The 26,047-nt window shown below is 37.9% G+C and overlaps 1 protein-coding gene and 1 pseudogene across 1 annotated transcript; one reads left to right on the plus strand and one right to left on the minus strand.

Annotated features, from left to right (window-relative positions):
- Positions 1 to 332: 332 nt before the first annotated feature.
- On the minus strand, positions 333 to 14,300 carry LOC100248580 (germin-like protein 11-1). Its single transcript, XM_059743441.1, has 3 exons — positions 14,247 to 14,300; positions 14,010 to 14,098; positions 333 to 1,022 (listed from the first exon to the last, which is right to left on the minus strand). The coding sequence occupies exons 1-3, from the start codon at positions 14,298 to 14,300 to the stop codon at positions 404 to 406; spliced, it is 762 nt and encodes a 253-aa protein (XP_059599424.1). The 3' UTR covers positions 333 to 403.
- A 1,879-nt stretch (positions 14,301 to 16,179) lies between these two features.
- LOC100265767 (digalactosyldiacylglycerol synthase 2, chloroplastic-like) lies at positions 16,180 to 24,581 on the plus strand (annotated as a pseudogene).
- Positions 24,582 to 26,047: the final 1,466 nt, after the last annotated feature.

Consider the following 26,047-nt stretch of genomic DNA (forward strand, 5'->3'; position numbering starts at 1 on the left):
ATTTTAAGGACAAAACCAAGAATGAATTTTGAATTTTTTTTATAAATAATCTAAATTGTATAGGTCATTGAATCCATAATTTCTTATTCAAAAAATCTATTGGAATTAAAAGTTATATAAAAATTATTAATTATATTATTTATTTTATACATACAGTAGCCACATAACTTATTTTATGATTAAACTAGTTAGCATGGAGCCATCTTCCTAATTCTAAAATCATTTTCGCCATTTAATTAAAAATCTCATGATTTAGTGGTGGCATAACATAATTTGCATCACCATTTTTAATATATTAATAAAGATTTTGACAAACATATCATGTGATGAGGTGATAACAAAAAAATAATATTAGTTTATTTATATTTATATATTAGGAGGGCACACGTAGAATTGAAACAAATCATAAATGGTGAAATCCATCCAAGGTCACATTTTGCATAAGATTGGCCCCCAATGTCGTAGAGATTATTCTTCCGATTAGCATCTTGATAGCATCTGACTCAGGTTCAAACATGGCGTCTGTGACGCTCACCATACCCGGGTTCTGACTGTTGAGCACCGAGAAAACAACAGCGAGTTCATAACCAGCATTCAAACAAAAGTGGAGTAAACCACGAGGGAATACAAACACATCCCCCTCCTTCAGAAGCTTTTGGAACACCTGGTTTTTGGTATCGATAAAACCAGCAACCACGGCACCTTTTCTAACGAAGAACATCTCAGAAGCCCTTGGGTGAGCATGAGGCGTGACCATGCCATCCACATCCAGGTCGGTTCTGGCAATTGAGAGGCCAAGAGTATTTAGGCCTGGAAAATCTGCGGCAGTGATGAGGGTGGTGGATGAACGGAAGAAGTTGTCAGTATCGCCACCGTGATTCAGTTTTGATGTTTTGAAGTCGGAAGCAATGATGTTGGTTGGATTTTTGCAAGGAAGGCCGTTAAAGAAGACAGTTTGCTGCTGTCCAGTTGTAGCTGTAGGACAAGCGTCCTGAAGATTATCACTGTCTGCCAGGCAGATCCTGAACCAAAATGAAAAGGCAATGCAAAAAACAAAAGAATAGTACTTCATCATGTTCTGGTGTCCTTCAGTGAAATTGTCTTCTTTCTTTTGTACTGGTTTGAGATTGCAAGAAATGGAAGTAACAAGGAAGGCTTTGACTTCACTACTGGATTTGAGCTGGATTATATTGTAAGAAGGGGCATTAATTCCTTAAAAGAAAGAGATCTACCAAAACAGTTGGAAGATCTCTTTCTGCAGACCCCATAAAACAATATGAGGTGAACTAAATTTTATGCCACCTGTAATGTAGTCCCTCTTTCAAGCTTTTCTGAATAGTTGTTAAAGTTGGTAAAGATATTTGCCATACATCCATCTTTCGGGATCATAAATAAGTACAATAACCATCTTTTTTTTCTTTCATTAGTCTGATTTCGAAACATCTTTGAGTTATGGATTCAAGCACTGCTCTTGAGAACCCAGAAAAAACCCAGAACTTCAAGTGTGTTTTCAGCTGTTTTTTTGTGTGATAATATTATGCAAACAGTTATTTACAAGGAAGGAGGAGAAATCCTTCAAACAAGTAGATGTACAAGAACATGATTCAATAGGGGGAAAAAAATAAAGGGAAAAACTGAGAAATGAGATTATTGTATTTGATATAAAGACAGGACCAAATATTTTAATTTCTTGCAAATGAGATCCAGATAAGGAGGAAACACACTTCTCACATTCTTACAAGTATCATTTCAATCCCATCTCTTTGAAAAGTTCTAACTCGCTCTTCTTTCTACAAGGTGTTAATAGGTAGGTCTGAGTCTTGAAAGCAGCCACTTCACATGGAAACACCCAAGCTCAGGGCCATGTCCAACACTTGGCTTGTGTATTGTGATATGGACATATTGAGGATGTTGCCTAATTTTTTACATGATGAATTAATGCTTCTAGATATTTATTTAGGATTTTTCCTATGGATGCTACAACTCTACCCCTTTGTTGCATACTTCGTCTTAATCCCTAATTTTGGCATTCATAGCTATCTTGTACATTAGTTAACCTTAACAATGGGTTGTATTGTGTATCATGTGTGATAGTTGATATTTCTTTAGACTCTTGCTATTTCATTTAAGCAGTATATATATCGCATGGTATATGAGGTTTTAATCATGTTATTCTTTTACTAATTATTATTGCTTATAAACTAACTCCTCAAGTTATATGCAAGCAACTTGTAAACTATGCATGTTATTCAAGTATGTCCCCCACACCTTTTGTCCTTTTAGTTCTATAAATAGACATACTTAGTTTGCAAACCTATTCATGTATGATTATGCTTTCCTATGCTTTGGTTATTGTTTGCTTTTTTTGAATGAGATGAATTGCATGTTGTATGTTGTATTATTTGTCAAGCTAACTTTGATGTTTTCATAAAAGCGCTTTGAGGGGCAGCTCAGGTACACTTGTATTTTTCTCTCATGTGCTTCATTTCTTTGATATGATTGCCTTCTTTTTTTCCTCCTGATAAGTAAGAAATTGTATTAAAAAAAGTGCACAAAAGTATATAGGTCGCATACAAGTAAAACAAGCAAGAAGTAGAAAAGAGGGTACAAAAAAATACTCCATCCCTCACCCAATACCCAGCCACTCTATGAAATCAATCAAAAGTGTATAACCACCGCCTATATATACCCTAACCCACATAGAGAAATTCTTTGATATGAATAGAAAATTGTGAGGTGCCTGGAAGAATAGAGGTGATAGCAGGGTTAGCTTCTTTCTCCATCCCATTGTGGTGAGAGGACTTGGTGTGGTTCTTGGCCTTATAGGTAGCCACTGATGTGAAGCCCTAGAGAGGAGTTGCGCTGATGAACAAGGTTTCCATCGAGCAGGAAGAAGTGGGGACTGATTCACTAGCTTTGGTGCATGTGGAAGGGGGTTTCTGTGGAGAAGGAACCCCTGCTATAGCTGCAGTTGATAGGGACAATGGCTTGGTGCCTCGAAAGTCCACGGTCAACCCCAGGCAAAAAGACTGTGAAGGTCAAGCTACCGATTCTCTACCAGAGGTTGCCATTAAGGTGAATGGGGTTTCTAACGTTGGAAAAAGTGGGGTTTTTGAAGGTTTAAGTTTGGAAGGAAAGAAGCCTTTTGGCAAAGGAGGGGTCTTCGAGGGTGGACAACTTGGCCCAAATACCAAGTGGGCTAGGTTGAAAACCAAAAGGCAATTTTTTCCTCTGGGTGGACCTGCTAGCACACTAAAGCCTAGTTTCTCTCGGGCCATGTCTCTTAATAAGAGAGTGGGCTTGGGCTTCTCTAAAAAGGTGGTGTTCCTATTAAGAACAAAAGCAAAAGAGGGTTTAAAAAGCAATTGGCCCAAGTTTCTCCCCTAGTGATAGGGGGGATTGTTCACTAGGGCTCCCAAAGCCAGCTTCTGACAAGAAAGTCTCACTGTAGGAGACGTCCCCGCGGCACCAAGGTCTCAACCGAGCTTCTTTGGAGAGGTGTTTTTCAAGCTCGTACCCCTTATCACGTTTTCCTACTCTTAAGGGGGTGGTTAGGGACTCTTCTGGCACTTCTTTTCTTTCTCTTTCGGGTTTGGGGGATTCTATGTAGAATGTTTGGACAATGGAGATTAAGGGGGAGTTTGAAGATCCTTTGAAGCTTGAGTTAATGGGTGCATCGTTGTATATGATTCTCAAGGATGGACACTTTGTTACTCAGCCAGATCACGATAGGGTCACCCATTTGGGGAGAGGGGTTGAGGTGGTAACCCTAAGGGATCCAAATAAAGAAGCTCTCATCTTGCATGAGCAATTCAAATTATCAAAAGAGGAGATGCCACATCTTCAGATCATTGTAGCAGGAGAAGTGGCGAGAGAGAAACCCCCTTGGGTGAATAAGAAATTCCTTTGGATCTACAAGTCTATGGGGGTTTCGATTGAAGGTTTCAAAGAGGATATTTTGAGAATCCTTATGGAGATTGAGATTAGGTGTTGTACTAGTAAGCCAAAAGTAAGCAAAATGGGAACAATATCCTATTCAAGGAAGGATAGAGAGTAGAAGAAGCTCTTTAGCACTATTAACTATGACAGAATGGCTGGAAGAGAAGCAAAGGATGGGGATTCGGGAAGGCAAGTTGTTGTGGTCCCTTAAGAAGCTTAGGATTTTATCTTAGATTGTGAGAGGATTACATGACCCAGATAAAAGAATGGTCATTAAGTCTATAGTGAGAAAGCATAAGCCAGATTTGGTGTGTTTCCAGGAGACAAAAATGAAGGAGATGCGTGATAGGTTTGTTAGAAGCTTGGGGGTTGGTAAGAACTTAGGTTGGGTGTCTCTAGATACAAGGGGCATGGCGGGAGGGGTGTTATTAATATGGGATAAGAGAATTTTGGAAGGGTTGGAGATTGAAGCGAGTTCTTTTTCTATTTCTTATCGCTTTATAATTTGTGAGGAGGGGTTTGTTTGGGTGTTCTCTGGGGTTATATGGCCCGCTTAAAGGAAGGGAAATGAGGGAGTTGTGGGGAGAGCTAGCTGCTGTTAAACGACTTTGGAATGAGCCTTCATGCATAGTAGGGGACTTTAATGTAGTGCGGTTTCTAGGTGAAACGAGTAATGGTAGGCAGATGTCAATCGCTATGAGAGAGTTCTCCAACTTCAAACTAATAGATCCGTTGTTGGGTGGTGGTGCCTACACTTGGAGTGGAGGGCAAGGAGGTGTGCTAAGGCTCGGTTGGACTGCTTTTTGTTTTTAGGAGATTGGGAGGATCTTGTTTCTAGGGCAATGCAATTTCTATTGCCAAGACCAATTTCTGATCATTGTCCCATTTTGTTAGATTGCGTAGGGGTGAGAAGAGGTAAAAGCTCGTTTAGGTTTGATAACATGTGGCTAACGGCAGAAGATTTTGTAAATAAAATTAAAGAGTGGTGGCAGACTTACAATTTTAGGGGAAGACCAAGCTTTGTGCTTGCTAAGAAGTTACATGCTCTGAAAAGTGACTTGAAGAAGTGGAACAAAGAGTTCCTTGGTAATGTGTCAGCTAGGAAGGATGTTGTCTTGGAGCAGTTAAACTATTGGGACAGCATAGAAAGGCTAAGACCTCTCTCGAAGGAAAATAGGAGAAGTCAGCAGGCATCCAGAGATAAGTACAACAGTCACTTCACCATCCTCGAAGAAACTTCCTAGAGGCAGAAATGAAGGGCTCTATGGTTGAAGGAAGGGAACAATAATACCAAGTTGTTTCATCGCATGGTTAATGCAAGGAGAAGGGGAATTTTATTAGTAGCCTTACGATTAAGGGTGTTTGTCTGGAAAAATAGGAGGAGCTTAAAGAGGGGATTGGGTCCTACTTCAAATCCATATTTGAAGAAACTCAAGTGAGAAGACCTGTGGTGGATTCAAGGCTTTTCAGAAATCTTGACTCCTCAGATAATGAGGCCTTTGGAAGGGTCGTTTTCAAATGAGGAGGTAACTAAAGGTCTCTCAGATTTGAGGGATGACAAGGCACCAGGGTCGGATGGTTTTTAGCTAGCTTTCTAGAAATTCTATTGGTCTATAGTTGGGAATGAAGTGATGCAAGTGTTTGAGGAACTCCATTGGTAGAATGTTATTTTTCGAAGCCATAACGCAACCTTCTTAGTTCTTATCTTGAAGAAAAGTGGGGCAAGTGTGTAGGATTTCAAGCCTATTAGTCTTATGGGGAGTCTTTGTAAGATTATTGCAAAAGTCCTAGCTAGGTTGAAAAAGGTGATTGGAAAAGTGGTGTTGAACAACCAGAACGCTTTTGTGGGGGGGTAGACAGATTCTGGACACAACTTTGGTAGCCAATGAGACAATTGACTTGAGGAAATGAAGTTCCAACGCGGGTTTAGTGTGCAAATTGGACATTGAAAAAGCTTACAATCATGTAAATTGGAAATTCCTTCTATCAATTTTGGAGAAAATGGGATTTGGTCCAAGTGGCAAAAGTAGATCTTTTTTTGTGTTTCAACTATGAGAATGACAGTCTTAGTCAATGACACTTCTATAGATTTCTTCTCAACGTACAGAGGCCTAAGGCAGAGGGACCCACTTTCACCTTATCTCTTTGTGCTGATTATGGAAACTTTCTACGGTTTAATTGCAAAGGTTGAGGAGGGAGGATTCATTAGGGGTTTTAAGGTAGTGGGGAGAGGTGAAGGGATTAACGTCTCTCACTTGTTGTTTGAAAACAACACTCTTATATTTTGCGAGGATAATGAAGATCAACGGAAGTTTTGGAAGTGGGTTGTTACTTGTTTTGAAGTGGTGTTAAGCCTGAAAATAAACTTGCAGAAAAAGGAAATTATCCCAGTGGGGGGCACAGAGGATGTGGATAGAGCAATTGCGTTATTTGGGTGTAAAGTAAGGAAACTCCCTACAACTTATCTAGGTTTACCCCTTGGAGCCCTTCATAAATTGAGTAGAGTTTGGGACGTTATTGAGGAGAGATTCAAGAAAATATGGAGAAGAAAATGAAGATGTACTTGATAAGTTGGTCGGTTATTTGTAAATATAAGAAGCATGGAGGGTTGGGGTTAAGGCACTTGGAGGGATTCAATCAAGCTTGTTATGAAAATGACTTTGGAGATTTCCCCAAGAAAGGGAGAGTTTTTGGAGGAAAGTCATTGTTTGAAACTTTGGAGAGGTGGGGGGTTGGACCACTAAAAAGGTGAGGGATTCTTATGGGTTGGACCTTTGGAAAGACATTAGAAAAGGATGGGAGGAATTCCTTCTTAGTTCTAGTATCTATATTAGAAATGGTAAACACACATGATCTTGGTGGGACGTTTGGGTTGGGGATTCTACGTTGAAGGATGTTTTCCCTACACTGTTCAGAATTGCAGCCCATAAATCTGCTTCAATGGTTGACCTATGGGGGACGCAAGGAGATGGAGATGGCTGTTGAGAGGTGCACTTCAGAAGATCTTTCCAATATTGGGAATTGGAGGAGGTGACTCGTTTTTTGGAACATATTTTTGCAGTAAAGCTTCAAGAAGGGGAGGATTCCTTAGTATGGAAGAATGATGGGAGGGGAAAGTTTAGTGTCAAATCGTATTATGAGTCTTTAAATGCTGAAAATAGTTTTTTATTCCTAGCCAAAGATATTTGGGATTCGTGTGCTCCTCTTAGAACTCATTTTTTTGCTTGGGAAGCAGTTTGGGGAAAAATTTTAACAATAGACATGTTAATGAAGAGAGGTTGGTCTATAATCAATAGGTGTAGCCTTTGTAAAGACAATGAAGAATCAGCAGACCATATTATGATTCATTGTGATTAGATAAGGGAGCTATGGACTTTGTTGTTATCATCTTTCAGACCGGTGTGGGTGTTCCCAACTTCAATGAGAAATCTTCTCTTGGAATGGAAAGTTAAGGGAGCTAGGGAAGAAGAGGAGAGTAGTTTGGAGATTGGCTTTAATTTATCTTTCTGGTGTATTTGGGGAAAGCGAAACCGAAGAACATTCCAAGAATAAGAGTTGTCAAACAAAAGTTTGAGGAACTTATTTTTCCATTCAATTTTATAGTGGTCTCAGCAGTTTTTGGATTTAAGCTTTTACTATTTTCTGAAATTTTTTGGGTGATTGGCATGGTTGCTAGCTTTCTCTCTGTCTAGGTTTTTTCTTTCTTTTTGCGGCCCGGTTTTGGCTCTTTTAGTATACTGCCTGTATATGTAGGGTGTGCCCCCCTATTTTGGCGTTTTCTTAATTCAATCTGCCTTTGTCTATAAAAATATATATATATATATATATATATATATATTGTGAAGTTTTAAACGTAATCACCTTAGCTATCTTTGGTATTTATGATCTATTGATTAATTATCATTGAGAAAACAAAGGCTATACTTAGTTAAGAAAAACACCCATAATGGGGATTCAAACTCGGGTTTATAGTGTTCGGCATTTCCTTGCCTACGTCCACTCTCCTCAACCTCCTAGCCGAGTGAGGGTTCCACTAACTTGAAACTTCAACCAAGTTTCTAATCTTCTTACACTTAGATTCCGGCTCCAATGGGCTCTTACACAACCTCTTCAAGATTCAACCCTCTTGAAAGCTTTAACACTTAGATTGTTATAAGATATAATCACTCAACCTAGCTTAAAGATGACTCAAATACAAAACAAAGCTAGGATGACAAACAAGAGTACACTAAAGGATATGCAGGTGGTGATTTAATGCACAATGAAAGAAATGAGAGCTTTTTGATCAAGAACAAGTAGGTAGACTTTGAATGCAAGTGTTCTCTTCTCAATAAAGGAAGTGGAGTTTTCAATTTATAGGTTTCTAAGCTCGGGAGATCAAAAACAGCAAAAGGTAACCTCGTCCGGTCGAGCTAGGGGTCGACCGGTTCACTAGCTGTTGGAGCATTTAATGCATGACAGGTTACCGTTGCCTCAACCGGACCTCGACCAGTTCTTGACCAAGAAGGGAATCACCTCGATCGAGAAGAGAAGGCTATTGGGAGAGAGAGAAGGTTTTTGACCTTCCTCGACCGGTCCTCGATCGGACGACCACAACCGGTTGGCCATAGCCTCGACTGGTTGAGCCTTTTTTGGCCTCGAAAACCTATTTTTTTATTCCTTTCTTTTCTAACACTTAGGCAAGGTCTTTAGGTAAATTATTAAGCCAATTATAAATCATTTTGCCTAAGGTACATTAGTTAAAAACTCGAGTTTTAATTAAATCGACGTTTTAAAGAATAAAACAAGTTTTCTAAGATGCATGAAACGTATGAAAATCCTAAGTGCACTCATGCATTCATCTTACATTAGTTTCCTATGATCACAAGTTTTCCAAGCGTTTCGATCTTGTATCTATTTGGTCATTTGATGAATTTTCGAGATTATACCTGAGATTCTTAAACATTTAAACCGATGAGTCACTTAACCATAGTTTGTTATCATCAAAACCCGATTAGGAGAACCCTTGGGCTAACAATCATGTTTGTCTCAATCTAGTCAGTAGAGACCTGTTTTCAAGGCTTAAAAGGGGTTTTTTTATTGGCAAAGACACAAAAAAAATATATATTAATAAAAATGGGGCTCTTAACGACTAACCCAAAGCATATAGGAGGTATACAAGAGGCGCCTATAGACAAAAAACAAGAGAAAGAGGGTACAAAAAAACTCACCCGCCCTCATCTAGAGTCTAACCCCTTAAAATATTCAGGCCATCATTCATTCCGGCCAAATCTCTCTGGCCATCTCTCATTCCGGTCATCAGTCCCTGTTCTCAGAGCCAAGGGAGAAAACTCTTTCTGGTCGGTCAAATCGTCGTCAGAAAACATTCACCGCCGGCAATTTTTCCGGCGACGGTTTTTTCTACACCGCAAGGAGCGCCTGGAGGAGATCTCCAATTTTTCCCAAAGCACCGGAGCCAGAAAACCATCCACGCGCCGTCCAAGCGCGTTTTTTCGACCGGCGACTGCATCTCACGCGCTGGCGCGTGAGGGCGCGTGAGCCACTTTCCGGCGACGCGCTTCCTCCTCCAGGCTCGCCTGACGCCGACCAGCCACCCTTCTTACCTGTTTCTGCCATCTGAGCCCTGCACGTGCCTCTTTTGGGGTTCTTTTGCCTCCGCGGGCCCTCTGATCAGTTTTTCCGGCGTCCTCCGGCTATTTTTTCTCAACTCCAATCCCTACACGTGCCTTGGGAAGTGTTCCTCTACCTTTCCGATCCATGAAAAAATACGGAATGACATCATCACAAGTATCCAGCGTCACGTCACCAGAATCAGGGGGTAGATCTGAAATTCCAAACCTTGGTGGCAGTGATTCCTCTCCTATTCTCATCACAGGACACAAATTAAATGACCATAATTATTTACAGTGCTCACAATCTGTGTTGCTGTTCATTTGCGGTAAAGGAAAGGATGAGTACCTCACTGGAGAAGCAGCCATGCCAAAAACTACAGAATCGGGTTTCAGGAAGTGGAAGATTGAAAACAGCATGATCATGTCATGGCTTATCAATTCCATGAACAATGACATAGGTGAAATTTTCTTACTGTTTGGGACTGCAAAGGACATATGGGATGCAGCCAAAGAAACTTACTCAAGTTCTGAAAATACTTCAAAACTTTTTCAGGTTGAATCAGCCCTACATGACTTCCGCCAAGGAGAGCAAACAGTTACTCAGTATTACAACACACTCACAAGGTATTGGCAGCACCTTGACTTATTCGAGACTCACTCATGGAAATGTTCTGATGATGCAGCAACATACAGGAAAATTGTGGAACAAAAGAGACTGTTCAAGTTTTTCCTAGGACTAAACAGGGAATTGGATGATGTTAGAGGCCGAATCATGGACATTAAACCCCTGCCAAGTCTCAGGGAGGCTTTTTCAGAGGTTAGGCGTGAAGAAAGTAGAAAAAAAGTGATGATGGGATCTAAAGAGCCACCTGCCCCAACATTGGATGCCTCTGCCCTTGCTGCTCGGTCATTTAATAGTAGTGGTGGAGATCGTCAGAAACGGGATAGGCCTTGGTGTGATTATTGTAAAAAACTAGGCCATTATAAGGAGACTTGTTGGAAGCTTCATGGTAAACCGGTTGATTGGAAACCAAAGCCACGGTTTGACAGAGATGGCAGAGCACACGTGGCTGCCAACTTTGAGAGCACATCTGTTCCCGAGCCGAGTCCAGTCAACAAAGAGCAGATGGAGATGGTACAGAAACTATTAAGCCAAGTTGGCAGTGGCAGTACTACCGGTGTAGCTTTCACTGCTAATCGAGGAGGAATGAAGTCGTGGATAGTGAACACAGGTGCTTCTGATCACATGACAGGAGATGCTGCCATTCTTCAAAATTACAAGCCAAGTAATGGTCATTCATCCGTCCATATTGCTGATGGTTTAAAGTCAAAAATTGTCGGGACAGGTTCTATAAAACTTACTAAAGACTTATATCTTGACTCTGTCCTCCATGTTCCAAACTTGGATTGTAATCTTTTGTCCATTAGCAAATTGGCCCGTGATCTCCAATGTGTTACTAAATTCTATCCAAACTCGTGTGTTTTTCAGGACTTGAAATCGGGGAAGATGATTGGCAGTGCTGAACTGTATTCCGGGCTCTACCTCCTCTCATGTGGTCAATTCTCAAACCAAGTCTCTCAAGCAAGTTGCGTACAGTCTCAGAGTATGTTAGAGTCTTTCAATTCTATGTCAAATTCTAAGGTCAATAAAGATAGTGAGATTATAATGTTACACTATCACCTTGGTCATCCTAGCTTTGTTTACCTTGCAAAATTGTTTCCCAAATTATTTATCAATAAAAATCCAGCATCTTATCACTATGAAATTTGTCAGTTTGCAAAGCATACTCGAACAGTATATCCTCAAATCCCATACAAACCTTCGACTGTTTTCTCTCTAGTACATAGTGATGTGTGGGGTCCCTCCCGAATAAAAAATATTTCTGGCACTCGATGGTTTGTGACATTCGTTGATGATCATACACGGGTAACATGGGTTTTCCTTATGAAAGAAAAGTCAAAGGTCGGGCACATTTTTCAAACCTTCAATCTTATGGTTCAAAATCAATTTAATTCCAAAATTCAAGTCCTCAAGTCAGATAATGCAAAGGAATACTTTACTAGTACTCTCAGTACTTATCTTCAAAATCACGGCATTATCCACATAAGTTCTTGCGTTGACACCCCACAACAAAATGGGGTGGCTGAACGCAAGAATAGACATTTCTTGGAGGTTGCCCGGTGCCTTATGTTTTCCTCTAATGTTCCAAACTATTTCTGGGGGGAAGCTATTCTCACAGCTACCTATTTGATTAACCGTATGCCATCCAGAGTGCTTACCTTTCAATCCCCACGTCAACTTTTCTTAAAACAATTTCCTCACACCCGTGCAGCCTCTTCTGATTTACCACTCAAAGGTTGCACGCATTCGTTCATGTGTATCCTCAAAATCGTAGCAAATTTGCTCCTCGAGCCAATAAGTGCATTTTCCTAGGGTATTCTCCAACCCAAAAAGGGTACAAATGCTATTCTCCAACCAACAAAAGATTTTACACCACCATGGACGTCTCTTTCTTTGAACATGTCTTCTTTTATCCCAAATCTCATGTTCAGGGGGAGAACATGAATGAACATCAAGTTTGGGAGTCTCTTCTTGAGGGTGTTCCTTCTTTTCACTCAGAGTCACCAAATCCTTCCCAATTCGCGCCCACTGAGTTGTCCACACCCATGCCATCATCAGTCCAGCCAGTCCAGCACACAAATGTTCCTTCTCTCGTGACCATCCAGTCTCCCATACCTATTCAACCTATAGCCCCACAACTTGCTAATGAGAACTTACAAGTTTCCATAAGGAGGAGGAAAAGACAGGAATTAGAGCACGGATCACAGTCAACATGTGGCCAATATATTGCCTCCAATTCAAGTCTTCCTGAAGAGAACATAGGTGAGGATAGGGTTGGATAGGTGTTAATTCCCAACATTGATGATTCTACTCTGCCGATTGCATTGACAAAGGGTGTTAGGAGATGTACAGATCATCCAATTGGGAATTATATTACGTATGAAGGGCTATCACCATCTTACAGAGCATTTGCTACTTCTCTTGATGATACTCAGGTTCCCAACACAATACAAGAGGCATTCAAAATTTCAGAATGGAAGAAGGCAATACAAGATGAGATTGATGCACTTGAGAAGAATGGGACGTGGACTATCACAGATTTTCCGGTTGGGAAGAGGCCCGTGGGGTGCAAGTGGATTTTCACCATAAAATACAAAGCAGATGGATCAGTCAAGAGATTGAAGGCTCGTTTGATAGCTAGAGGGTTTACACAATCCTATGGGATAGACTATCAGGAGACTTTTGCTCCTGTTGCAAAACTGAACACTATCAGGATTCTTCTCTCATTGGTTGTCAATCAAGATTGGTGCTTGCAACAACTGGACATAAAAAAATGTGTTTCTAAATGGTGACCTAGAAGAGGAAGTCTACATGGAAATACCACCTGGTTTCGAAGAAAGTATGGCAAAGAATCAGGTTTGCAAACTCCAAAAATCCTTGTACGGCCTTAAACAATCTCCCCGAGCCTGGTTTGATAGATTCACAAAAGCAGTCCTGAAGCTGGGCTATAAACAAGGTCAGGCTGATCATACTCTATTTGTCAAGAAGTCTCATGCCGGGAAAATGGTCATATTGATAGTCTATGTCGATGATATTATTCTATCTGGGAATGATATGGAGGAATTATAGAATTTGAAGAAGTATTTGTCAGAAGAGTTTGAAGTTAAAGACCTTGGAAATTTGAAATATTTCCTTGGTATGGAAGTGGCTAGATCAAGGAAGAGAATTGTAGTCTCTCAAAGAAAATACATCATATTGGATCACATGGTATTTGGATTTTGATAATTCTTGTCATAACCACATCCTAACCAGTAATCATCTGACATACTGATTTACAACCATTTTTTTTTATCAAACATACTGATTTACAACCATGATATTACATATTCAACTCACTCGAGCGGCAAAGGGTTTGGGTAGGCATAATGGAGGTTTCAGGTTTGATTCCATGTAGCACATGTTAGCAACAAACCCAGGTCATCAATTTTTTTTTTTTTATTTGGATAGGTAAACCCAAGTCATCATTATTTAATTCCCCACAAAACTGTCCAGCTCACTCATCATTTAGCATGTAAAGCATTTTTATATTACCGTATTATTGCAGTGTATGATATGGAGATCTTTAATGCATTTAAACTATTTTTAACATTACTTTCTGCTTGCAGGTTCCAACCTCCAAACCATATGTCAAACCTCCATGTTTTTATTAGTGGGATAACAGATCCCAATCCCATATCTACCCTGGTACTGAACTAAACATAGAACTTGTTATCCCAATCTCATATCTACTGTGGTAGTGAACCAAACATAGAACATAATATTATATCCCATTCTGGCTCCATGTCTCACTAACAAAATGAAGAAATCAAATTAGTAAATTAGTAAAATAGTAAAACCTTGTGAGAGCATCAAGCACCACTACAGCAATGGCCCGGTTATCGCTCCTCCCAGTCTTAGGTTGGTTGTCTCCTTTGGTTGTTATATACTTATATCGTCATAAAATGCCCTAGTTGCAAGCTTCACCAACCTGTGAAAAATTCATCAAAAGGCAAAAAAAAAGAAGAAACGAGACAAAAATTAAATCACCATTCTCGTTTTGGAGAATTGTTGACATACTAAAATAATAAGTTTACCTGATAAATTTGGCACAAAGTGAAACTATACCTATTAAATGGTTTGATGCTCATGTCTGTTCATCAATTTGTAAAGCATGTTCTAGATTTTTCCTGAAATAATAAAAGTATCAGATTTTAATCAATATAATATGATTTAGCATCATTCACTAATCATAGAGTGGTAATTCATCCCTTAATTATTTTCTACCTTCACACCAATATCATGAGCAAGCAGTAATGCAATTCTAATTTTATTAGTGAGACATGCTTCAAGGCTGACCCAAGAGCGTTCCAAAAACACATTTAAGCATTCAATAAATAAATAAATAAATAAATCTAGAGTCACAAAAGGCGTATGTGAGTTCAAGCATACCTAAGGCACGCTTCCAGTGCGTCGGACCAGTGCACCGGAGCTTGCAGTGAAAGCCTCAGAGGAGTTTTTGTTGCTAAGATGACTAGACCAATAAACAAATTTTAAAAAAAAATGATGTCTTTTAACCTAAAACAGCCCGTGGAGAGTAAAAACAAAGGAGAGGAAAAAAAAACCTAACACTAACTCTGACCGCAGCATCTCAGACTTCTAAACCATCAGTGGTAGTTCACCCTGGCATAGGTAGCTTCAGCATCTTCACTTTGCTCCTGCAAGATCTCCACAAATGCTCCTTGGTTCTACTATCTTCATTCTCCTCTCCATTATTTCTTCTCAGTTCTCACACTTCTCATTTCTTCTCCCTTATTCTTTATAATCTACTGATTTTTTATTTTTTTTCATTTGAAATTTTCCCCTTTTTTTTATTAACATTAATATACACTCACGTAAGATTAATTGTAGAAACTGCCTAAGAATTTTCCATTTTTTATAAGCAAAATGCATAAGAAATTGTGAAGAAGAATTGGCTTTGCAAGATATTCCACTTTACAAATAATGGATGTCCAAATCAATTGCCTTTTTTTATTATTGTGATTTATCGAACCAATTGTATTTGTCATTCCAGATGACACCTTCTACAAATTCCTCTCTTTCTTAGACTCCTTTCCAGAATCAGTCAATTTGTTCTAATACTTCCTCATCCAGGTGAGGAATTCTCCATGGTTATCCTATAATTAAAAAAGGCTTTCACATCATGAGGAAATTGGTAAAACAATAATCATCTGGCATTTTCCATGTAGTCAAGAATGGAATCCTAGAAATAAAAAATTTCAACAATAACATGTTAAAAGCAGTCCAAGAAAAAACCCTAGCCCTCTGTTTAGTTTCCAAGAAAATAGAGCAATAAAAGAAAACAACATTTTCATTCCTATGTTATTTTTCATCTTTTGCTTTCAAAAAGAAAAAACCCTGAAGGTGAATTTTAAGTAACGCAACATTTTCTGTATTCTTGAATCATCATTGGTGAAAATTTTATCATTCAAAATCTTAATTACTTTCTTCATATTTTTTCTGTATCTAAACTAAATCAAATGTTTATACAAGAAACATTCCCAAACAGTAAAGACTGTTAATCTAACAAGAATATCAGTCTGAGTTATTATCCAAAATGTCAATAGTTCCACGGCTGTTTAAAGAGAAACCGTACAATTCAAAACTTCCAGCAATAGCATTCCCAATTTATAACGCTCTGTTTTGGGTTAGAAAATGAAGAGAAATAAAAGAAAACCTCATCTTGATTGCTATGTTATCTCTCTCACTTTCTTTGCTCCCAAAGATGCACAACAAGAAGAAAAATTTTAAAACTCGGATCAACTACAATTTTTCAGTATTCTTAGACCTAGAGGGAGAAAATTTTCCATCATATTATCATTATTTTCTTGGCATTCAAACGATTGTATCTAATATAAAAGTGAAATGATTGAATTGGGAATAGAGATTGGAATGGTACCTAGAACCTAGAGATCAATCGAAATGCAATGTAGAGAGAAGGAATGATCGAATGCTTTTGTGTAAATAGAGATGGCGCTTCTTCTGCTGAAAGCAAACCCTAATAGGGTGCGCAAGGAGTGGCAGTGACTCGTGCAAGCGAGGGAGAAGGACATCGGAAACTGGTGATAGTGTTTTCGGACGAGTCGTTCAAGAATAAGCTGCTCTATTAGCCGCTGCTAGCAATGCAATACCCGTGGGTGTAAAACATGAGTTAGGGCCCAATTAAATAACAATTGGGCTTCCAGCGGGCTGAACCTAATCATTTTTTTGGGAATCAAAGCTATTTCAATTCAATCTAAAGATTTCAAAGTAAAATAAATTCATTTAACTACTGGGTTTGACAAATAAAATTAATTAATTATATTATATTTACATAAGTTATATAGTATGATATGCCAATTTTAATTAAATAAGTATTATAATATATACTATATATATATATATATATATATATATATATATAATTAAACATATTTTAAAAATATAATCATTTAGAATGTAGGGCTTAGGTCCAGGCCAAGGGTTTAAGACTTAGATCATAGGATTTAGGGTTTAGGTGTCGGTGACTTTTTGCTTAAATTCTTTGTGTGTGTACGATACTAACACCTAGTATCACTTGAACTGCAATTTTCCAGAGATAAAAGGAGCATTTGTTGTGGTCGGGGATATTACAAAAATCATTCCTGATGAAGAGGCTGATATTACAGTCCCGAGGAGCCTGAGCATCTTACATGATATCATCATAGAAAGAGATAGAAAACTAAATTCCGTTTGGTTCAAGGAATTGTTCATACCAATTATTTGGAATTATTAGACGAGAAAATAATGGATGGTTGCAGACATTTCTTATAAAATACATAAATAATTAGGTTGTTGATATCTATTGTCACGAGGCATGTTTCTTTTAGAATGGTTAGTTTTCATGAAAGGATTTACTTTCTACTAACAAAGAGGTTAAAATTATTTCAGTTTTTGTAATTTAATTTGAATTAGCATTTGTAGCCCTTCTTTTCAACATTTAGGTTAATAATACACTTGCAATTCTATTACTTTAACATGATGATTTCCCCCTCCCTCTTTTCTTTTTGTTTACATATTGTGCATATTCTTTGTTTATTAATTTATTAATATACATCAGTGTAGGGGGTGTAGGGGATTTACAGCTTAATGAAGAAAAACTTTGTGAAGGTGGGGTTTTTTATGACAATGAAGATTCCATAGGATGGATGATGGTGCAACCATATTGTTATGAGATCTATCTATGGTGAAAAAGAGTTTTAATAAACAATCCAAATTGGTGGATTTTTTAATTATAATACTGTTTGTGTTTCATGGTGGGGTACATTGGATGAGTAAGGTGCAAATTAGATTATACATCTTTTGAAGACCATTTTGTTGGCTACATCCCATATTATGAATATCATCCATGAAGGCATCAAATAAAATTTAAAACTTTTATGGATATGTTTGAGTTGCTCTTTATATCGAGAAAGCTTTTTCTTATGCCCTCGTTGAACTCTTTATCATTGTCCCCCTGTATATATTGATGTGATAAAATCAATAGTTCATGTGGGAGCTAGGTAGAATGAACTTGAGCTAGGTAGCATGGGCTAGTCAATTAGGATGGTTCAAATGGTTGAACCAAATATGGAAATCCTAAAGGACCTTTCACATTCTTATTCTGGCAGCTTTCCAATTTTTTTTTTATATTTTTACCCATGAACCCAATTAAGAACATTCCAGCTAGTTTATACCGTAGGGAATTAAACCTAATTCCCAACCCGTGAGAAACAAAAAATTAGAGAAAACACACGCCAAAGAAAAACAATCACACACAAGACAGTATTTACGTGGTTCGGCAATTTGCCTACGTCCACGGAGTTGCAGGGATATCACTATTATCAGGGAAGAATACAGAGTACAACATGGCGGCTACAATATTCTCTATATATATATAGCACGGCAACCCTACCATACTAAAAAACCCTAATTACAAATAAGGTGGTTCCACAATGGGTTAAACGGGCCCAACAGGCCTCAATAAATCTCCCATTAAAAAGCCATGCAATATTATTCGGATCGTCAAATCGGATCAAATAAAACTAGGCTCCACAAAGCCCAACAAATCTCCCACTTGGAGACTAGTCCAATCACCAACATCAAACCACTATCCTCCAAGAAACAATCCCTCATCCCTACAACTCATCCTCCTGTCCTCAAGCTAGAAGACCAATTGAAGCTGTACACTGCTTCAACTTCTCAATAGTGACACCCTTAGTCAACATGTCTGCCGGGTTCTTAGATCCACAAATCTTCTCAAGTATTACCAGTTTATCTTCAACAAGATAATGGATAAAGTGGTATTTTGTTTGTATATGCTTCGACTTTGAATGAAAAGCCGAATTTTTGGCAAGAAAAATTGCACTCTGACTGTCACTGTGTAGAATGCCCATCTCCTGCTTCTTACCCAATTCATCTAAGAAACCATGTAGCCAAATCATCTCCTTTCTAGCTTCAGTTGCTGCAACATACTCAGCTTCTGTGGTAGACAAAGTAACAATCTTCTGTAAATTTGAAGCCCATGATATAGCTGTACCACCTAGAGTAAAAACAAACCCAGTAGTACTCTTTCTACTATCAATATCACCAGCAAAATCAGCATCTACATAACCCTGCAATTTCAAACTTGCACCTGTGAAGCAAAGACATGTATCTAATGAACCCTTCAGATATCTTAAAATCCACTTTACTGCCTCCCAATGCTGCTTTCCAGGTCTACTCATGAATCTGCTCACAACTCCCACTGCATGTGCAATGTCTGGCCTTGTACACACCATAGCATACATCAAGCTGCCAATAGCTGAGGCATAGGGCACCTTGCTCATATGGTCCCTTTCTTCTTCTGTCTTTGGTGACTGTTCTTTGCTTAGTTTGAAATGACTACCCAAGGGTGTGCTCACTGGTTTAGCTTCATTCATGTTGAACCTGCTGAGAACTTTCTTCACATACTCTGACTGTGAAAGCTTCAATGTACCATTAGCCTTGTCTCTAATGATTCTCATACCAAGGATTTGCTTTGCAGCTCCCAAATCCTTCATTGCAAACTGTTTGGACAATTGCTTTTTCAGATTATTGATCTTCTCAATGTCAGACCCTACAATAAGCATATCATCCACATACAACAGTAATATGATGTAAGAGTTGTCAAAGGACTTAACATAGCAACAATGATCAGCTTCACATCTCTTGAACCCAATTCTATGCATAAAATTGTCAAACTTCTTGTACCACTGTCTAGGAGCTTGTTTAAGGTCATACAAGCTCTTTCTCAGTTTGCAGACTAGATTCTCTTGTCCCTGAACAATGAACCCTTCTGGTTGAATCATGTAAAGGTCTTCCTCCAAGTCACTATGAAGGAATGCTGTCTTCACATCTAACTGCTCAAGATGTAAGTTTTCTGCAGCCACCATTCCAAGTATAAGTCTAATTGTTGACATCTTCACAACTGGAGAAAATATTTCTGTGTAGTCAATGCCCTCCTTCTGCTGGAACCCTTTAACAACTAATCTGGCCTTGTAACGTTTGCTACCATCATGCTCATTTTTTATTCTGTATACCCACTTGTTGTGCAAAGCCTTTTTTCCTACTGGCAATTCAGTCAGTTCCCATGTCTGATTCCCCAATAGGGAATCCATCTCATCCTTCATGGCTAACTCCTACTTGCTTGAATTCTCATCTTGCAAGGTTTCATCATAACACTCTGGCTCACCACCATTAGTCAACAGGAGATAATTTAAAACAGGTGAATAACGTTGCGGAGGTCTAATGTTCCTGGAAGATCTACGAACTTCAGCTACAGGTGTACTCAAATCTACCTGTGAATTTACATTCTCCTTATATTTTTCACCCCCTTTTTGGACAGTACTTTCAGTCAATTCATCTAAGTTGACAAACTCAGATTTCTTTTGATCTATCTCTGTAACATCTGACGTTACAGTTGACCTATCCTTGTACATAACTTGTTCATTAAATATCACATTTCTACTTCTGATGATTTTCCTGTTTTGTTCATCCCAAAACCTATAGCCAAATTTCTCATCACCATAGCCAATGAAAAAACATATTTTTGACTTTGCATCAAGTTTACTACGAGCATCAGAATCAATATGAATATAAGAAACACAACCAAAAACTTTTAAATGTGAAAACTTCACCTCTTTACCGCTCCAAACCTCCTCAGGAAGTCTGAACTCCATCGGAACTGATGGTCCTCGGTTTATCAGGTAAGCTGCAGTGCTAACAGCATCAGCCCAAAAAGTTTTTGGTAGTCCAGCATGCAACCTCATACTTCTAGCACGCTCATTGAGAGTTCTATTCATGCGCTCAGCCACACCATTCTGCTGTGGTGTCCCAGGAATGGTCTTCTCCATCCTAATTCCCTGTGCAGCACAATACTCACTGAATCCTCCATCTATGTACTCTCCTCCATTATCTGACCTCAAACATTTTACTTTCAAACCTGTTTCTGTCTCAACCATGGCCTTCCACTTCTTAAAAGTTACAAATACATCAGATTTATTTTTCAGAAAATAAACCCATACCTTTCTACATGAGTCATCAATAAAGGTGATGTAGTACCTTGAACCTCCTAGGGATGCAACCGGAGAAGGCCCCCACAAATCGGTGTGTACTAGTTCCAATTTTTCAGCCTTCGGTGTCCTGCCAGTTTTCAAGAAGCTCACCTTTTTTTGCTTTCCTAAGATGCAACTTTCACACATGTCAAAATCAATGGACTTCAATTCTGGTAGTTTTCCTTTTGACAGCAACATCTTCATCCCTTTCTCACTCATGTGACCAAGTCTGCGGTGCCATAGGCTTGTATCAGTACTTGCATCAGCAACTGCAATTGTGTCTCTTGGACATGAGGTCATAAACAGAGTGCCAGTCTTCTTTCCACGAGCCAATACCCTAGCTCCCTTTGTAACCTTCCAAGTATCACCAACAAATAGTATTGCATGTCCTTCATCATCAAGTTGCCCAACAGAAATCAGATTCCTCCTCAGGTCAGGAATATGTCGAACCTTCTCCAGTAACCAAACAGACCCATTGGGCAACGATATCCGGACATCTCCCAGACCCACAACATCCAAGGCTGAACCATCAGCCAAATATACCTTACCAAAATCACCTGCAACATAATTCTGTATGATTTCTCGGTGTGGAGTGGTATGAAACGAAGCTCCTGAATCCAAAACCCAATCATCAAGTGGACTGTCTACTGCAAGGAGTAATGCATCCTGTACCTCTTCTGTTACAGCATTAGCAGAATCATCTTCATTCTTCTTCTTAGGGCTTTTGCATTGCCTTTTAAAGTGACCTGTTTTCCCACAATTCCAGCATTGTACTTGTTGGCCTGATCTAGATTTGCTTCTGTTTCGATTAGAATTTCTGGAATTTGATCTACCCTGATTTGAATTTCTATTATTACCTCTGCCTCTTGTCTCAAGGTTTAGGGCAGAACCAGATCCTAAGGTTTCACCTGCATCTCTTCGGCGAATCTCCTCAGCCAGAATTAAATCTCGTATATCATTGTACTTGAGCTTTTCCTTTCCCGTAGAATTGCTTACTGCCATCCTCATTGCCTCCCAACTGTTTGGCAAAGAAGCCAAGACGATCAGAGCACGAATCTCATCATCAAAATCAATTTCTACAGACGACAATTGATTTGTGATTGTATTAAATTCATTCAGATGTTGTGCTACTGATGCATTCTCTGCCATCTTCAAATTGAACAATTTCTTCATCAGATGCACCTTATTGTTTGCGGATGGCTTTTCATACATACCGGACAAAGCCTTCATCAGATCTGCTGTGGTCTTCTCTTTACAACATTGTGTGCAACAGACCTAGACAGAGTTAACCTAATAACTCCTAGAACCTGTCTGTCAAGAAGCGCCCATTCCTCAGCCTTCATACTCTCAGGTTTTGTCCCCAAAAGAGGCAGATGCAATTTCCTCCCATAGAGATAATCTTCAATCTGCATCCTCCAATACGCAAAGTCTGTGCCATCAAACTTTTCTATTCCAGACGCCTTTCCTGCTTCCTCTGCCATTGCTCCCACTCAAACCTAACCCTAGGCTCTGATACCAGTTGTAGGGAATTAAACCTAATTCCCAACCCGTGAGAAACAAAAAATTAGAGAAAACACACGCCAAAGAAAAACAATCACACACAAGACAGTATTTACGTGGTTCGGCAATTTGCCTACGTCCACGGAGTTGCAGGGATATCACTATTATCAGGGAAGAATACAGAGTACAACATGACGGCTACAATATTCTCTATATATATATAGCACGGCAACCCTACCATACTAAAAAACCCTAATTACAAATAAGGTGGTTCCACAATGGGTTAAACGGGCCCAACAGGCCTCAATAAATCTCCCATTAAAAAGCCATGCAATATTATTCGGGTCGTCAAATCGGATCAAACAAAACTAGGCTCCACAAAGCCCAACATATACTTGTATTCAAATGGCAAGTGATTAGATTATCTGCTGCCACCCAGGACCTTCCGAGATCCATCATCTGTAATGTTGATGGAGTCCATCCCAAGTTCCTCGAAATTGGCAAAAGAAAGAAAGAGCATCAACAAAATGATGACGACGCCTTCACTAAAGGTGTCTACCATATATTCGGAAAATGGTGTGGGGCAAAGGCTACAAGGAGCTACTCAAACTTCTTGATGATCACCAAAAGGAACTAACTGGACTTGAGGTTGATTTATATGGTAATGGGGAGGATTCGGATCAAGTTCAGGAAGTTGCCAAAAAATTGGAACCAGACGTCAGAGTTCACCCTAGGCGTGATCATGCGGATCCATTATTTCACGAGTAAGCTCCTTATGATCTATTCACATCCAGACATCAATTTAATCATAAGTTTTTTCTGTGATGGAAATGAAGAAAATGAAATTGCATCTGCCTTCTAATGCAATGCATCAGCCAGAAGTTGAGGGTGCTGATAACCTTTGTTGTTGCATATTGTGCACTTTTGACTAACACTATGGTTCCCGGGACACCAATGCTTGGGTCTATTTGGACTGTTGGTCATTTTATTTTTCTAACACCCAAAAGAATGCAAACATGTGGAAATATCACGTGTTTCATTCACACTAGTGTTTGTACTGAATTGATCCTGGCAGAAAATGTTGTGCCAGTATGAATTCAGCTGTGCTGAATTGTATCTTCTGACTAATGATGGCCAGGATGATTCATAGTGACCCATTAAGGGTACATATTCTCCGGAACTACTGTTTTTTGTTTCTCAATGTTTTCCATTTTTGCAGTTATTACCAACATTGCATACCACATCGCTATGTACTCTATAACCAAAAAACTCCTATATTCCCTTTCATCTTCTAATTATTCTTATTATTTAAAATAATAATAAAAGAATCCTGAGAATAGATTGAAGGATTATAGTGATTTTATTATAGATGACAATACAGTTTTTGAGGAATTGAAGTTGAAAGGAAATATATTTATTTCATTCTCTGCAATGTACCTGTTAGTCCTCTATCAAGGGAATCATTTAAATATGATCTCGTAGTCGACTGGAGAATTGGAAATCAATCTGCAGTGTAGCCTGTAGAACAATTTTTCCTTCGAAACACACCTACGGTTCTAAATTTTTTCAGAGATGGTCAACAGAGTTGGGGTTTGTATATGACATGTTTTCCTTTTGTTCATCTTCCAGTTACAAGGTGTTCCTAAATCCAAACACAACAGATGTCCTCTGCGCAACTACAGCAGAAGCTTTGGTAATGGGTAAAATTGTGGTTTGTGCCAATCACCCCTCAAATGACTTCTTCAAGCAGTTCACAAATTGCTGGACTTACCAAGACAACAATGGGTTTGTGAAAGAGACACTGAAAGCTCTAAGTGAAGAACCTGGCCAGCTAACTGATGCACAGATGCATGAGCTGTCATGGGATGCTGCTATAGAAAAGTTTCTGCAGGCTGCTGGGTTGGACCAGGTAGTTGAAAGGAAACCAACAAAAACTCCTCCAAAGAAATTCATGTCCATGAGAATGAACTTGTGGAAGAATATGGATGATGAATCAGCATATGTGCATTATGTGGCCTCCGGAATTGAAGCCTGGAGAAGGGTGTTTAGTGCCATTCCAGGGAGCTTGCAACCAGATGAAGAGCAACGTCAGGAGCTTGGGTGGGCATTTCCTACTGGAGGCCAGGGATAAAAAGATAGATCTGATGGCTACTCCTTTGGTCGTAAATGCATGGATTCCTGTGACTTATTTTGATGATTAAGTTTGTAAAAATGTAACTACACATTATTCTTTTTCTTCATTTCCATATTGTAAATGGGAAAAAATGTATATGAAAAATATATGGTTAGGAAAATAAATTATCCGAAATCCACATCACAGTACAAACACACTTACGTATTTCATGAGCTTGTTTGGCATGACAATAACTTCCAACTTATTTTACTTTTTGAAAATAGTGTGAAAAAATTTCTTTCAATAGATTTAAGCCGGTTTATTTGTCTGAAAATTAAATAAACTTGAATAGGATTAAAATATTTAGATTGTTTGTTGCTTGTTTTTTATTAATATATAAATATTACTGAGTAGTAGGTTATTTATTTATATTTATAGAATTGTTGATTGTAATGGAATTATGTTTTGGATTTCTATGTTAAAAATTTCCTTTGAAATTGATGATAGGAAATTAATACTATTAAGTGAGGTTGTTTATTTTGGTTTTATCATTGAAGTTGAATTTTGAAAATTTGAAGTTAATTAATTTCAAATTTAATTTAGTTGCAAATCATAAGAAATATGAAAAAAAAAAAATGAAGTTTGTATTAGAATATTGGGTTTGATTTTTAAGTTTTGTGAATTTAATTTAAATTAATTTCTTATCAAAATTGAGTGACTTTTATATTGTTGGTTTAATTTTGGAGTAGTAGTTTATATAAAAAAAAATGGATCTAAATTTTCTTAAGAAATAAAAGAAAAAAGGGATAAAAAAAAAATATATATTTTAGTCATATTCACCATTTTATAGGTAAGTTACGTGGATGAATAATTAATTTATAAATAGTATGAAAGCATGAGAAAATTTAGAAATCAATTTTTATTTTTTATTTTTAGAGGGTGTTTGATAAAACTTATTATTTAATTACTTAAGTTAATTTGAATCGTTTTTCAATTGTTAACTTAAAACTTATTACTTTTTTTTTACTTTATACATTAAGGTTAATTAATAAAGTTAACTTAAAATTTATTTTGAATCATGAAGTAAACATATTTACCCTTGTTAATTTTAATTAATATTTATATTTTTATTAATTTTAAGTAATAAATTTATTTATTAAAAATTCATATTTAAAGTATTGTAGAAACATAAAATAATTATAAAAATATTTATTATAAAATATGAGTTGTGAATGGTAAACTTATAATTGTAAAATATTTATTCACTAAATACAGATATATGAGGTAAAATAGTTTATAAATCGAGAATAAGTTAAATATTTTCACTTAACACTTAAAAAATATTTTTTACTTTTAGTTGTGATATAGTGTATATTACGTTATTTTACAAAATATGTTTAATACACTCAATGACTTAAATTAATTTATTAGGTGGTTGTTTGATAAATCAACTTAATAACTTAAAATAATTTAATAATTTAATTTCAATTATAAATTAAATTAAGTATGTTTGGTAAAATAACTCAATTATATAACTTAAAGTAAAAAACAACTTTAAGTAATAAGTAAAAACAATTAAATTATTATCGAACTCACATATTCATTTTACTTTTTTTATCCTTATTTGGTATAATTACCTTCACAATCTCTATTC

The sequence above is a fragment of the Vitis vinifera genome, chromosome 16, assembly GCF_030704535.1.
Source record: "Vitis vinifera cultivar Pinot Noir 40024 chromosome 16, ASM3070453v1".
Classification (NCBI taxonomy): Eukaryota; Viridiplantae; Streptophyta; class Magnoliopsida; order Vitales; family Vitaceae; genus Vitis; species Vitis vinifera.

Coding starts and splice junctions, on each gene's coding strand:
- LOC100248580 (XM_059743441.1), bottom strand. CDS start 14,300: ATGAGCATCAAACCATTTAATAGGTATAGTTTCACTTTGTGCCAAATT. Junction 14,099..14,246: donor CTTTGTGCCAAATTTATCAG/GTAAACTTATTA, acceptor TGACGATATAAG/TATATAACAACCAAAGGAGA. Junction 1,023..14,009: donor GTGCTTGATGCTCTCACAAG/GTTTTACTATTT, acceptor ATTTTGGTTCAG/GATCTGCCTGGCAGACAGTG.